General features: G+C 48.8%; 1 protein-coding gene across 7 annotated transcripts in view; it reads left to right on the plus strand.

The window, feature by feature from the left end:
- TNS3 (tensin 3) overlaps window positions 1-7,072 on the plus strand; it is a 269,342-nt gene extending 262,270 nt beyond the window's left edge. For all 7 annotated transcript variants that reach the window (XM_012646932.1, XM_012646933.1, XM_012646929.1 and 4 more), the window contains 4 exons: window positions 1,172-1,340; window positions 2,314-2,382; window positions 2,478-2,504; window positions 4,026-7,072. In XM_012646932.1, coding sequence (XP_012502386.1) covers window positions 1,172-1,340; window positions 2,314-2,382; window positions 2,478-2,504; window positions 4,026-4,170 — 410 coding nt within the window. In that variant the 3' untranslated portion in view covers window positions 4,171-7,072. The remainder of the gene's footprint in view (window positions 1-1,171; window positions 1,341-2,313; window positions 2,383-2,477; window positions 2,505-4,025) is intronic.
- The last annotated feature ends 7,731 nt before the right edge of the window (window positions 7,073-14,803 follow it).

Raw genomic sequence — 14,803 nt, forward strand, 5'->3', positions numbered from 1 at the left:
CACCTACTAGCACACCTGTTAACATACCCGCTAGCACACCTAGCACTCCTATTAACACACCTGCCAGCCCACCTACGAGAACATCCACCAGCACACCTGCCGACACATCTGCCAGTAGGCATGGCTTCTGCTCATTCTGGAAAGCTGGAGTCAAAGGCAAAGAACAGGTAGAGCTGCTGCCGGGGGCGTTCTCACCTGTGAGAAAGCACCGCCAAGGGAAACAGGACAGCAGACAGCAGACCGTTCATTCGAGTGCTTGGATGTGTTGGTGTGGAAGCACTATTTTCTGTTTTGTGAAACTCTAGAGGCCTTTAAACATGGAATTAAGAGCCCCACACGCTCACACAGAGAGACTTGCGTACGGCAGGGAGGGGAGCACGTGCGAGCCATCCTGTCCCTCGGGAGGAAGCCTTCTTGGTCTCCGGCCGGGCGAGGGCCTGGTCGTGGTCAGCAAGTGAGCTTCCGGCTGGGTGCAAATCCTCAGGCACGGACACCCCGACTTCACCCACGCCCCCAAATCCCACGTGTGCGTCGGCTCGAGCTGCAGGGACGCAGGCTAACAGGGAGAACAGGATTTTTACAAAGCCTGGTCGTTTTCTTCCCTCAAGAGTGGGTGGCCTGGGGGAAGACCTAAGCCCTTCCTCGCCAGGCGGGGAGCTGGGATGCAGGTGCGGCCGGGCCGTTCCCGGCTCTTTCCGGCCCGTGCCCCGAGCGCACTGCAGGCCACTCCCGCACAGCCTTCCGCGCGCTCGCCGCTTTCAGAACCCCCACGAGGCGGCTGCTTGGGATTCCAGAGCACATGCTTTTCTCACGGAAGTTTCTCGGGGGGCCTCTGGGCCTCCTTACCTATAAAGATAGTTGGGCTTTTGTGCTAACTGACTGTCATTTAGACCGGCACTGAGGCCAGCCAAGGTGCCTCAGGCCTCACCAGGATGCCAGGGTTAGATACCACAGCAGGGCAGCTAGAGCACTTGCTCCGGCTGGTGGGAAGGCAAAGCCACGTTGGGTGGGGTCTGCTTTGCTAACTTGTTTCTTCTCACCTTGACATGGGAGCAAGCTCATCCTTGGGGCACTCGCTCTCCACATTTTCAGAACCGGGGACAAAGGCATTTGCCTTTAAACGCACCTGGTGCAGTTGAGGCCAACACGCACCCCCTTCGGTATCTTGCAGCCTGCAACGTGTGGTACCTGAACTCCGTGGAGATGGAGTCCCTCACTGGCCACCAGGCGGTGCAGAAGGCCCTGAGCATCACCCTGGTCCAGGAGCCACCCCCGGTGTCCACGGTCGTGCACTTCAAGGTGTCAGCCCAGGGGATCACCCTGACGGACAATCAGAGGAAGTGAGTTCCCCGACGGGGATCCTGCAGCAGGGCCAGCACTCCTGGTCACAGTTGAGCATGTGCCCTTCCTGCCCTTCTCTAATGTGGCTGTCGTCTGGGTTAATCCCCGGCCTCTGCCCCTGCCCATCTGCTGGCTTCTCTCTCCTTCTCCAAATTGGCTTTGTCCCTGTGCCAGCACAAAGCCAGCAGCATCTGGAGGCATGATTTCACAGGGTAGCACAGCATGTTATGATGGGCGTCCTTAGGGGACCACGCAGACCGGGTGGGAAGCACTTTTAGAGTGGGAAGGAGGGGCTGGGCAGGTCAGCCCAGATGGAGGACTCCCAGGCGGAGGGACTTTGTCCTACCCTCCCGCTCGGAGGCGTAACTGGCCGTGTTCCCGCGGGTTAGTTTCCTCTGTGTCGTCTAGATCCAGTGACCACAAGCGTCATCACAGGATCCTTCCCCAGGTGGTGTCAGTGACCACAGGCAGCCCTTCCCCAGGAATGTGACGTGCACAGCCCTTTAGAGTTAGCTCGGCGCTCTGAGATCTGCTAATGTATCCCATTCGGGAGGCTGTCCTGTGAAAGCGGTGGGCTGTTGTCATGGTCACCTTTTCACCGGTTAGAAAACCAAGGTTCAGAGGTGGTTAGTGGTCTCCCCACGATGTTGCACCCAATAGGGTCCGACGGGGCCTGTCTCGTGCCCCACCAGCTTCTCCAGTTTGTTAGGGCTCCTTGACCCAGTTCCCGCCTTCCCGCTGACAGTTTCAGTCCACGTGGCTGGCCGGCCCTGTTTCCAGGACCATTCTGCACAACTCTGTGTTGCCTGTGGACTTCTAATGGGCACACGCTTTGTTCTTCTCTCCAAGTGAGAGTAAAAGTATAAAATAGTTTCCTGCTCCCCGAATCTTAACATGTGGGGGAGCCTGCCCTGTGCGTCACCCCAAAACCCCAGTAACAGGAACCATCCTCTCTCCCCTGCATTCCAACAGGCTTTTCTTCCGGAGGCATTACCCCGTGAACAGTGTGATTTTCTGTGCCTTGGACCCACAAGACAGGAAGTAAGAAATTTGCATTTTTATTAAGTAAGGCATATATACTTTTTTACCCTTTAATTTTAAAAATTAACATAATTCTCTTCTCTTTAATTTGCAAGGTGGATCAAAGATGGCCCTTCTTCAAAGTAAGTTGCCAGGATTTCTTTACATTCTTCGTTTACAATCATGGCCCAAAGTTGAAATTTTTTCCAGATTTCCATAAAGGATGTCTTATAAGAAAATGACTACGACCTGTCAGTTACTTTTTTAAGAAAAGAGAAAAAAGTAAAAGTGTGTACACTACCTTCGTAGCAAGGGCCTGGACGGTGTCAACTTTCCCGATGGCTGTGGCCGGCGTGCAGCGTTTACGTGAGACGCTGCGGTGTGGTGCTGTGAGAAGGGCGGCAGCCACTTGGGAGGGGGCTGCAGCGCCCAGGTCTGGACAGGCGGAGGGAAGAGCTCCCCGTGTGCGGGATGAAGCTGGTGTCCCGAGTTGGCCAAATGTGAGGGCAGATGGTTTTCGTCACCCCCTTGCTCTGTGGCAGGCCAGGCACCTGCTAGAGGTCCCTCTTCACAAGTCACCTGTCCCTGGTTCTCCAAGAACCTGTCCATGGCCATTCCTGGCCCAGTGCTCCGTTGGCAGGCGGAGGGACTTCATCCTACCCTCCCGCTCGGAGGCGTAACTGGCCGTGTTCCCGCGGGTTAGTTTCCTCTGTGTCGTCTAGATCCAGTGACCACAAGCATCATCGCAGGATCCTTCCCCAGGGTTCCTGCTTCACACTTGTCATTTGTCTCAGGAGCTGGTGAGCGCTTGGAGGGCCCCCCCTCAGCCCCTGGGGGACAGGTTCTGGGCGCACTCCCGCTCTCCGGCTGGCAGGGGTGACACCGGTCTTTCATCTGCTTGAAATGGGCAGCTCCGTCGGGATTACTTAAGTGTCATCGGCTGGTCCTTTTCGTGGTGTGGAAACCGCTAAACTTAAACAACAACAGCAGGATCCTTCATTCTTTAAGAAAGAGAAGGAAGACCCTTGCCAGGGATTTGGATAGGGATAATGGTCATCACTGTGTGAAGTTTAGGGCTCATAGAAGCCTGTTAACAGAATAGCTTCAGTTCTTCCAAGAGAAGTGATTAGATGTGCTGTTCTTTCCAAACAACTTCCTGAACTGTACGTAGTCTGCAACCAGGATTTCAATGCCCAGCAAGAGTCCCTGGTGTATTTCAGGTCCCAGCAGGCAGGAGTGTCCAAGTCCAGGCAGGGGTTGGGTGCATCGGGCACCCTCTCCGGAGTCCCTCCACCCCTGCTCTCCTGTGAGGTTCTGGTCTAGTACATCAGAGCGGGACCCTGGGAGTCTACATGGACAGGTACCAAGGGATTCTGGCCCCAGCATGGGGAGTGTCTGTGGAGGTAGTTGAGCCTCCAGAGCTGGGGCTGAGGACCCTCGCCTCCACCCAGGCTCAGGGCCTCACCTGCAGAGCAGAAGTCAGACATCTCACCTGCAGGCCTTTGAAGGCTGGACAGGTGGCCAGCAGGGTGTTTGGTACAAGGTAGATTTTTGATATGTAGCATTTAATGTTCCTCCTGGCAGTGCTGCTGGTGGCCAGAGGAAGCAGACATTTAGTGCTTTGTGGGACACTAACCACTCTAACGTGGACTTTGCTTTTGCAGAGTCTTTGGATTTGTGGCCCGGAAGCAGGGCAGCGCCACAGACAATGTGTGCCACCTGTTTGCAGAACACGACCCCGAGCAGCCTGCCAGCGCCATCGTCAACTTCGTGTCAAAGGTCATGATCGGCTCCCCAAAGAGGATCTGAGAGCCCCCCTCGCAGCTCAGACCTGCCAATGCCTCTTGAGGCTCTGGAGACAGAGTGGGGTGAGGGCGGGGCCCCACTCCATACAAACTGATAATCCTAACATTCCAGGCCTGGGAGGGAGAGAGGACCTTCCACCTCTACAGAAGCAGGAACAAACAGCCTCACCACGGACTAGCCTTTCCTGATCCAACACATCTCTGCAGCCAAATGCCTTTTGGGTAGGCGAGGCCAGGCATGGGTGCTCCCACCCAGGGTCCGCATGGGAAGGGGACAGGCAAAGGAACAGCAGGGAGCATGCAGAGGTCTCCACATTCCTGGCACACCAGCATGTCAGGGGATGAGGCGTGCCCAGCCCTCGCGGCAGAGGTGCTGAGTGACCGTCTGCTTCCCCATCTGCCACGCGCTCCTGTCCCGCTGACACCCAAGGCCAAGGTCTCTCTCACCTCGGTCTCCCTGAGACAGAGATGCTAATGAAACTGAGAAGGGGGCGCGTGTTTGAGGAAGTTTTGTGCAGGTCCGGCCCTTCTGGAACACAGCTGGGTCCCGAGGGAGGGGACTTTGCGATGGGCTGTGGGGACGAGGGTGTGGAAGCCTCGTGGCGTCGTGGGAGGAACGTGCCACGGCAGAGGCCCAGCCTCGCACGTGGTGCCTGCTCCGTGCCTCCTGCTCACGCGTGGCCAGCTGGGCCGGGGGAGCTCATGAGGACCCCGAAAGGAGAAACAAGAAGAGGGAATCAAAGACGCCATTTCTATGTAATTTATATTTTACTTATGCTGAATTATTTATAACAATTTGCCGTTGCTATACTGTACCAGTGTCAGATGCTGCAGCCTGCCAAGCTGTGATTTTAGGAAGCTCGTCCCGTGTAGGACGCGCTGCAGGCACGTGGCTGCAGAAACAGGAGGCGTGCGGCGGGCTGCGGGCAGGGCTGTTGAGTCCCCTGGTGTGGTGCCGCCCATGGGGGCTGTGCCTCGAGCAGCCTACCCTGCGCTTTATGCACTGCGTGTCGTCCCTGATTGCGGGTGGCTTCCTTGCTGGGGGGAACGTCCAGGAGGGACGGGAAACGCCTGGGCTTAATTAAGCTTACAGCCCCTGCCTCGGCTCGTTCTGGGCCATCTGCAAACCCGACAGGGCACAACCTAAAGCGCCGCTGGCCTGTGCAAGCTCTCGTCATGCTTCTCCCTGCCACGCCTGGACTTCCCGTGGGGACCTGTGTGACATGACGTGCGTGAGCAGAGGCAGGATGAGGAAAGAGAGGAGGAATCCCAGTGCCGACACGCCGTTTCGGAGTGCCACTGCTCTGCATCATCTTGGCCACCGAGTCGAGTGTGTTATTTCACGCGTATGTGAACACTCCGATGGCATGGTTTCCTGCCCGAATCTGTCCGTGGTCAGAGGTTCTAGAGAATCCGGTGACCCTGGATCCTCCCCAGAGGCAGAGATGGGGCTGGGCCACGTCGAATGAAGCCTTGGCCTCCTTCCCTCACAGCCCGGGGAGCCCTGCGGCCACCTGACTGTCCCGACTCTGAGCCACCTGAGGTTCCCGCTCTCCTCTGCTGTCAAGTGTCAAGTCTCAGCTCTTAGGCCACCGGGTATTACAGGCTCCAGTCACCACGCTGGACTTTGGAAGTGTGCTTTGTGAACTCTCTGTTTTAAAGCGAGGGGGAGAAGGAGACTTAGCAATGAGCAGAGCTGGGACCAGCCGAATCACAGTGGCGTTCGTGTATGTGTGCATGGGTGCCTGTGTGTGCGTGTGTGTGTGTCTGTGTGCGTGTGTGTCAAGGCAAGTGGACCACTCCACTGTTTAGCTCCTATTGATGCACCAAACGTAAGTGCCTCATTTCTGTGCCAAATGTTTGCCTTGGTCTTTGCCGACCTCCTTCCCTGACACGCGGTGGCGTGGCTGTTCGAATGTGCTGGTGTTCCCTGGAGGCCCCGGTGTCTTCCGCAGAGGCTTCTAGCATTTCCGTTTTTCATCCACTGCAGGAATCCAGCTGAGGGGAGCAGAGGCTTGTGTTTCCCCAACCCCAAGACGTGCTTTATCCCAAGACGGTCTGACCCAAAGATCGCAGGCCAGGTCTCTTCTCCTCCCGAAGGAGGATGAGAGGGCTTGTTCAGAAGTCAGAGTGAGATTGGGGTGCAGTGTTGAGAAACACAACCTGCCAGTGAATTACAGAGACATCGGGGCATCCCACAACCCACAGTGGTCCTCGTGGCGAGTATTCGAGAAGCCACGAAAATTTCCTTTCTGAACTGACTGACCAGGTGTGATTTTTACTCAAGGTGAAAGCGGTCAAGGGCATCAGGGAATTTGTCCCGAGCAGATAGCTCCCTCTGAGGAACCAAAGGAAGCGAGTGTCCATGGTTTCTGAAGAGCTGGTACGACAGGTTTCTTTCTTCTTTGTATGTTACGTGTGCTTTAAACAGAACAAAACGAGTCCGCGTCCTCACAAACTGTACATGGGCTCAGAAACCGTGAGCGGGCACCACCGCCGGCGCCGGCTCAGGGACACGGAGAAGGAATGTTTCCCAGGCATTTGCCTCTGGGGCTCCCATGGGGCAGGCGCATGCTGTCGGGAGTCAATGCGGTAAGTTCACGGTAGCTGAGCCCGACACGTAGTATAGCCAGGGTCCTACTAATCCACCCAGTAAGCGTATTGTTGTATTCCTCCAGTGTTAAGCTATAACCATGTTAAAAGTCACACTGCATTTATCCTCAGCATCAAAGACCTTGTAATGTCTTATCTGCCTTACCTTTTAATGCATATTTTTACTTTTCTGATATTGTAAAGGATATATCCAGTATGTAAATGAATGTTCTATAAATCCTTTGTATAGTCATTTTCTCTGCTCTTTAAATATCATCTCTATTCAGAGTATAATAAAATTATGAACTTGGTAAGCCATTTGTGTGCCCTGAAGTATGTTGTGTATGTGTCTGTGTGTACATGTGTATGTGTGTGCGTGTACATGTTATGTTTGTGTACATGTGTATCTGTGTGCACATTTGTGTATATGTGTCTCTGTGTGCATGTGCATGAGTGTGCATGCACATATGTACATGTACATGTGTCTGTGTGTGTGCTCATGCACATATGTGTGCCTGCGTGTTTATGGATCAGTGCATTCAGTTGTAAATTCACATGTTTTGCCTTCAGGAATATATTTTAAGATTTCTGCTCAGAGACCTTTTAAAATTTATATTCAAAGATTTTTAAAAATTAATTACAATGCACAGTGTTGATGATGGGTACTGATAATACTGCTATAAATACCTCTACACACACACTGGCTACAGGAAGACACCCCTGGCATGGACCAGCCCTAATGGGACATCCCAGTTTCTACCCAGGTGAGTACTTAGCCTGATATTGAAAGTCTCGTGGATTTGCTTATACTTCAGCAGATGCTGAGGGCACCCCAGCAGTGCTGCCCTCCAGCCTCTCATGCAGGGCTCATCCCCTGTGTCTTCCATCCCCCCAGCCAAGGTCCTCCTTTGGGGGAGTTTGTTCCTTTTTGCTGGCTTTCTGCCCTCTCTGGGCTGTCTCCCTCCAGAGGTGACAGGACACAGGGACTGCTGCTATCTTGTTCCCTCAGCTCTAAAACAGAAAAGAGCAATACCTGGGGCTCATTTGATCATGGACAGATAATAAAGATTTCAATTAACCGCTACTGCCCCCAGCACGAAGTTCCCCTCTGCATAGTTAGCCCCTGGAGGCTTTAGCTTTCCATTCTAACAAGACACAAAGGAGATCATTTTTCACTCCAAGTATGTTGGGAAGGTGGATTGAAATAATCCAGGTGTTAGTGCCTCAGAGTAGAAGGGAGAGTGGGCGGCGGCAGGTTAAGTCTTGTCCAACAGGAAGTTCTGATGAGCCTTTGAAGCAAATCATTGCCCAGGTTCTTGACCAGTGTCACAACAAAGTGAAAGGTGGGCAGGGCATTAATTTCATAAGAGTTTACAGACTCCTATTTCCAAGAACACAGTTGGCATGCATCACAGTTGCTGGGCTCATAGGGCATGCATGTCCCTAGGTCCCTGGCCAGAGGCATCCTAGGAGACGGTCACAGAGACCCAGTGACAACAAAGCCTAAACTGGACAAGCCCCTGCCACATGCTGCAGGTGGGTGTCACAGGTTCCCCATTTATCTCTCAGCAATGTTACAAAATGGGTACCTGTGCCCCACCTGCTGGGGTCATCCATCTATTACACCATGGGCACCTCAGCCCGCCCACTTGAGGGTTATTGATCTATTGTGTAATGGGCGCCTTGGGCCCACCTACTGGGGGACCTCAGGTCTATACCTTATGCGTGCTTGCGTGTCTTGTCATAGAGATTTGTATTACCACTAGGGAGGTGAGATGAGCTGCCCAATGGCCTTGGAAGGTCAAACTTCACGGAGCAGGAGCAGAACCAGTCTTGGGGGGCAAATTGGAGTTTTCTAGTTGGACTTGGGGCCTGGGGCAGTACCAGGAAGGGACATTTCATGACACAGGGATTGGCCATATCAGAACACACCCTGCTGCTGGGATATATCATAAATGGCCTTAAAGTTCCTAGGAAATCAGGCGACTGTGTGAAGCCTGGCCAGAGGCAAGAGAAGGGGGGTAAATGAGAGTTCACCAAGGTCACCAACCTAGGTGACCAGGAAGGGGGGGCAGCAAAAGGGATTCCACCACAACAGTTGATCTGGCCCAGGAAGCCTCTGTGTCCCCATGAATCTGAGACTTACATCCCATCTCAGAGAGTCTGGGGTGGCTGGGGGAACCAGAGCAGTGTCCCACCACGACAAGCACCCAGCCCCGCCTGGAAAGCACGCTCCATCTCCCACAGGCAGGGGGAACCTGCCACAACAAATGCTATGCCAGGGAAGCCTCTTCATAGCTGTGGGCCTGCAACTCTCCTCCCTCTCCCCCACCAAGAGACACCTCTTATGTCCCTCAGTTACATCAGCAGAGATCAGTGGGAGCCCCAGAGGCACCAGCTAAACCATGCAGACCAAAGTAGCACTGAAAAGCTCTGATGATTAAACCATCAGTGGGACCACAGGCCAGCACCTGCTTGCTAAACATAATCAAGACAACTACTTGCTAAAATAAAAGATTTAAATAGGGCCCAGAGTTTCCTAATATAATAGCTAAAATGTCTCCGATACAACAGAAAATTACCTGTTATGCCAAGGATCAAGAAATTTGCAACATGAGTGAGAAAGACCATTGATGCCAACATCAAGGTGAATCAGATGCTGGAATTATCTGGCAAGGATTTTAAAGTATACATCATAAAAATGCTTCAACAAATATAAATAAAGAAATAGAAAAACCACAGTAAATAAATAGAAGTTATGAAGAAAAACCAAATAGAAATTACAGAACTAAAAAGTATAATAACAGATATGAAAAGCTTACTAGATGGATTCAATAGTGGAGTGAAGATGACAGAGGATGGAATCAGTGAACTTGATGACAACTCAATAGAATTCACTCAATCTCAACAACAGAGAGAAAACAGACTTTTAAAAAATGAACAGCCACAGCAACCTATGGGACAATAACAAAAGATCCAACAATTGTATCACTGGTGTATCACAAGGAGATGAGAAAGGGAGGAGCTAAAGAATATTTGAAGAAATAATGACTTAAAACTCCACAAATTTGGCAAAAGACAGACCTGTAGATATAAGCCAATTGAACTCGAAACAAGATCAACAATAACAACAACGACAAAAATCCATGCCAAGAAATAATCATAATTAAACTTCTGAAATCTAAAGACAAAAAGAAAATTGTGAAGGCAACCAGAGAGAAATGATGGACTATGTACAGACATACACCAATTTGAATAACAGTGCGTTTCTCCTATTAAACCAGGGTGGCCAGAAGGAAGTGACACATTTTTCAAGGGCTGAAAAAAATGAAACATCAACCATGAATTCTATATTCAGTGAAATTATCCTGTGGGAATGAGGGGAAATAAAGACATTGTCAGATGAAGGAAACTAAAATAATTAGTTGCAACCAAGCCTACATTTAAAGATTAGCAAAGGAAGTCATTCAAATAGAAAGGAAATGGTAAAAACAAAACAAAACAACAACAACAACAAACCTTGGAGCATCAGGAGGGAAGAAACCATTGGAAAGAAGAGAGTATGGGTCATACAATAGACTCTCCTTGTCCTTACAAGTATTATAAATCACATTTGATAATTGAAACAAAAATTATAACACCAACTGATACTCAAGACAATATTAAAAAGTGGGTAAGACAAAGGAACCTAATTGGAAGTGAGATTTCCACACTTTAACCCAAATAGTAAAATGTCAATAGACAGTGATAAGTCACATATTTTATTATAATAACCAGAGCAACCACTATACAAAAAGATATACTCAATAAATAAATCAAGATGAAACCTTTAAGTATCCATAGGAAGACAAGTAGATAGAAACAGAAAAACAAAAATGAGACAAATGAAAATAAAATGTCAGATTTTAGCCCTAACATACTAATAATCCCCTAAACGTAAATATTCAGATTACATCAGTCAAAAGACAGATTGGGGTGTGTGTGTGTGTGTTGGCAGATGACACAATTATGTGCGGTTTACAAGAAACTTCAAATTCAGTGACATAGGTTGAAAATAAAAGGATGCAAAGAGATATGCAAACAACCAAAAAACCAAGAGTCAGTATATTAACATTAGATAAACTGGACTTAGAGCAAAGAAAATTACTAGAGTTGAAAAGGGACATTATACAATGAAAAAAAAGATCAATCCAACAGAAAGACATAAGGATCCTAAACATATGCTCGTAAAACATACAGAGCCTTTATACAATTAGTCCTCATTTAACAGCATTGATTGGTTCTTGGAAACAGTAACTTTAAATAAAATAACCTACAGCAGGCCCTAGAATATCATCATTTCTTTACAACACTAATGAGAAAAAAAATGGTTGCTTTATATACCATTTTGTGTAAAGCTGCAGTTTTCAAGAACCTATAGATGACATTAAGTGAGGACTTACTGTACGTAAATTAAAACCTGATAGAGTTGAAAGGAGAAATAGACAAATCTATAATTATCACTGAGGACTTTAACATTCCCCTCTCATCAACTGATAGAACTAAGTTTTGGTTTAAATATTTATGCCCCTCCAAAAAAATTCATATGTTGAAACTTAATCCCCAATGTGATGGTATTAAGCGCCAGAACCTTGGAGAGGTGACTAGGTCATGAGGTTGGAGCCATCATAAATGAGATTAGTTCCAAGGGAGCTTGTTTGCCCCTTGTACCCTGTGAAGACACAGCTAGAAGGCACCATCTATGAGGAATGGCCCCTTGTCAGACTCTGAATCTGCTACTGTTTTGGTTTTGGATTTCTCAGCTTCCAGAACTGTTGGGGGAAAAAAAGCTTGTTTTCTATAAGCCAAACCCATCCATAATATTTTTGTTATAGCAGCCAAATGCACTAAGACAAAAATTGGTACTAAGGAGTGGGGGTATTGTATAAGAAATACCTTAAAATATGGAAGCAGCTTTGGAGCTGGGTGATGTTTAGAGGCGGGAAGAATTTTCAGGTGCATGCTAGAAAAGGCTACATTACTGTTAGTGGACCATTAAGGACGATTCTGGTGAAGGCACAGAAGAGGAGAGCCATAGAGAAAGCCTCAGTCGTCTTACATAATACCTAAATGGTTGTGAACAGAATACTGATAGAAATATAGACAGGAAAGGCCATTCTGGTGAGGTTTCAGTAATCCCAGACAGGTACAGCCACCAGCATGCGTCTTCAGCCTGGGAGAACCCCAGGCATATGACTCCAACTCATGAAAACTGCCATGTGGGCTGTGCTCAGTGAAGCCATGGGGACGGGGCTGCTCAGGGTTTTGGGGGCCCGCCCCTTGGCCCAGTGTGTCCAAAAGATGGATATCAAGTTAAAGAAGATTATTCTCAAGGCTTAATATTTAATGTCATTTGCCTTGTTGGATTTCAGATTTAACTTGGAAACTCTTACCCCTTTTTACTTTCATATTTCTCCCTTTTGAACTGGGTATGTCTATCCTATGCCTGTCCCTCCACTGTATTTTGGAAGCATATAACTCGTTTGGTTTCAGAGGTTCACCGCTGAAGAGCAGAGTGTGCCTCAAGATGAAACATACCTTTGAGTCTCACCCGTATCTGATTTAGATAATATTCATAGATGAGACTGGACTTTTGACTTTGGAGTTGATATTGGAATTAGTTAAGACTTTTGGAGCTATTGGGTCAGAATGAATGTATTCTGCATGTGAGGAGGACATAAATTTGAGGGATTCAAGGGTGGAATGCCATGGTTTGAATTTTTGTGTTCCCCTAAAATTCACGTGTTGAAACCTAATGCCCAATGTGATGGTACTAAGAGGTGGGGCCTTGAGAGGCTCTGCCCCTATTACTGGGATTAGTGCTCTTATAAAAGAGGCCCAAGGGAGCCTGTTTGCCCCCTCTGCAATGTGAGGACACAGCTAGAAGGCACCATCTATGAGGAATGGGCCCTCACTAGATACCATGTCTGCTGGCACCTTGATCTTGGACTTTCCAACCTCCAGAACTGTGGGAAACAAAAGTTTGTTTTTTTAATAAATCTATGATGTTTTTGTTGGAGCAACCCAAACGGACTATGACAAATTCATAGACAGAATATCAAAAAGGATGTAGAAAAACTGAACAAAACAAGCAACAGAATCTGATATATAGAATACTCCACACAACAATAGCAGAATTATGTATTTTTAAAGTACCCATGGAACATTCACTAAGATCATGTTCTCAGCCATAAAACAAATCTCAACAAATTTAAAAGAATTGATACCATACAGAGCATATTCTCTGATTATAATGGAAATTTTAAATTTAAAATGAATAACAGAATATCAAGAGAAAAAAATTCTAAACATGTGGAAATTAAATATTCTTCTAAATAATCCATGGTTCAAATAGAAGTTTCAAAGGAAATTTTAAAAAATACATAGAACTGAATGAATTCTATAGAAAATAAAACATCAAAATCCATGGGATGCAACTAATGCAGTGCTGAGAGGGAAATTTATAGCACCAAAATGCTTACACTAGAAATAAGGAAAGGTCTGAAACCAGTAACAGGAGGTAGCTTGGATTGAGTCAGTAGCAGCGAGCTCCATTACCTCCTGCCCTATGCAGCCCAATTGATGGGGCACACGCGCTGGAAGCACTGTGGTATTTTGGTGCCATGTGATGCCTCAGACGGACTTCCTGTTGGTAAGCACGTGTGAAGCACATCTTGGAGAAGGCTCAGAAATGCCTGGGGGCCACTTAACAAGGAGTGGGCTGAGACCTGGTAGTATAGGTGCTAGCAGTTGCTACACACAACAACACAGATGGAACTTAGACATAACCATGAGCCAAAAAAGCCAGATGCTAAAAACTACTTACTATATAATTTCATTTATATTGATATAAATATCACAATCAGACAAAACTAACCTAAGGCAGTGGAGGGTAGAATGGCAGTCTTTGGGGAGGAAAGAGACGGTGGTATTTGGGAGGGGACTCTAGAGAGGGGCTTTTGAGGCCTCTCTGTGCTGCTTTTTCATTTGGCTTTATTCACTCTGCAAATTAACTGAGCTGTTCACTTACAATTCGTGCACTTTTTTATGTATCTATAATATGGTTTCATTTTATCCTTAAAGGCTGGTGAAGTTCCAAGCATCCACTTTTCACTGGAAATGTTTTCCAGACCGATGTGTAAGGGAGCCACGGTTCGGCTCCAGGGGCACCTGGACAGGTTCACACCTGACACCTGTCACCCATCCCTCACCTGCCGGCTCCACTGCATGGACAGCCCAAGGCTGTCTCCTTGCAGGGACTGGCTCAGCACTGACACAAAGCTGTTTATATGGCTTGTGGTTGAGGGCAGGGAAGGTAGAGGTGGGGAAAATGTCAATCAAGGCATCCCCTTTTGGGCAAAGATCAGAGGGAGCCCTGTTACATGCCTGAATCAGGGTAGGGTGGATGCTGGGAAAGTGCCTCCTCCTCAGGGAGACTTTGCGGTTTCACAGGCCATACCAAGTGTCCTGGATGCTTGCGCTACATTGAACTGACCTGGACAGTAAAGCAGACACTGGTTGAGTGCCTACTGTTTGCCAAGTGCAATGCATGCACTTACCATGTTAGCTATAGTTTCAAGCTCCCCTCTACTGAAGACAACCCAAGGAACCTCCAGCTCGGGCACAAACCAGGGAGGGTGTTGGTCGAAGCATCCTTCCTGCCGTCTGGGCCAGGATGTGGGCCTCAAAGATTAAGTCACGTGAACCACCCTGTGTATCCTGAGTTGATAAGTCTGCAGGCAACCTCACCCCGGTGCCATGGGAGCTGGCTTACGATTAACTTGTGAGAGCTGCAAAGGCAGTGCCTACATTGAAGGGCTTGAGAAGAATGAGGCGACCTTCGCTGCTTGGAAGTGACCAGCTGTAGGCGACCATGGTTCTCACCAGGGCAGGGGCCCGAAGCCCCGCTGGCTGGCATGTCTCTTCTCTGGGGCTCTCCTGGCAGCCGGCCCATCTCATTTCACAGATCACGAAGCTCAGGAGCAGAAAGGCTTAGTGGCTTGGCC

This window comes from Propithecus coquereli, unplaced genomic scaffold (assembly GCF_000956105.1).
Source record: "Propithecus coquereli isolate 6110/MARCELLA unplaced genomic scaffold, Pcoq_1.0 Scaffold252, whole genome shotgun sequence".
Classification (NCBI taxonomy): domain Eukaryota; kingdom Metazoa; phylum Chordata; class Mammalia; order Primates; family Indriidae; genus Propithecus; species Propithecus coquereli.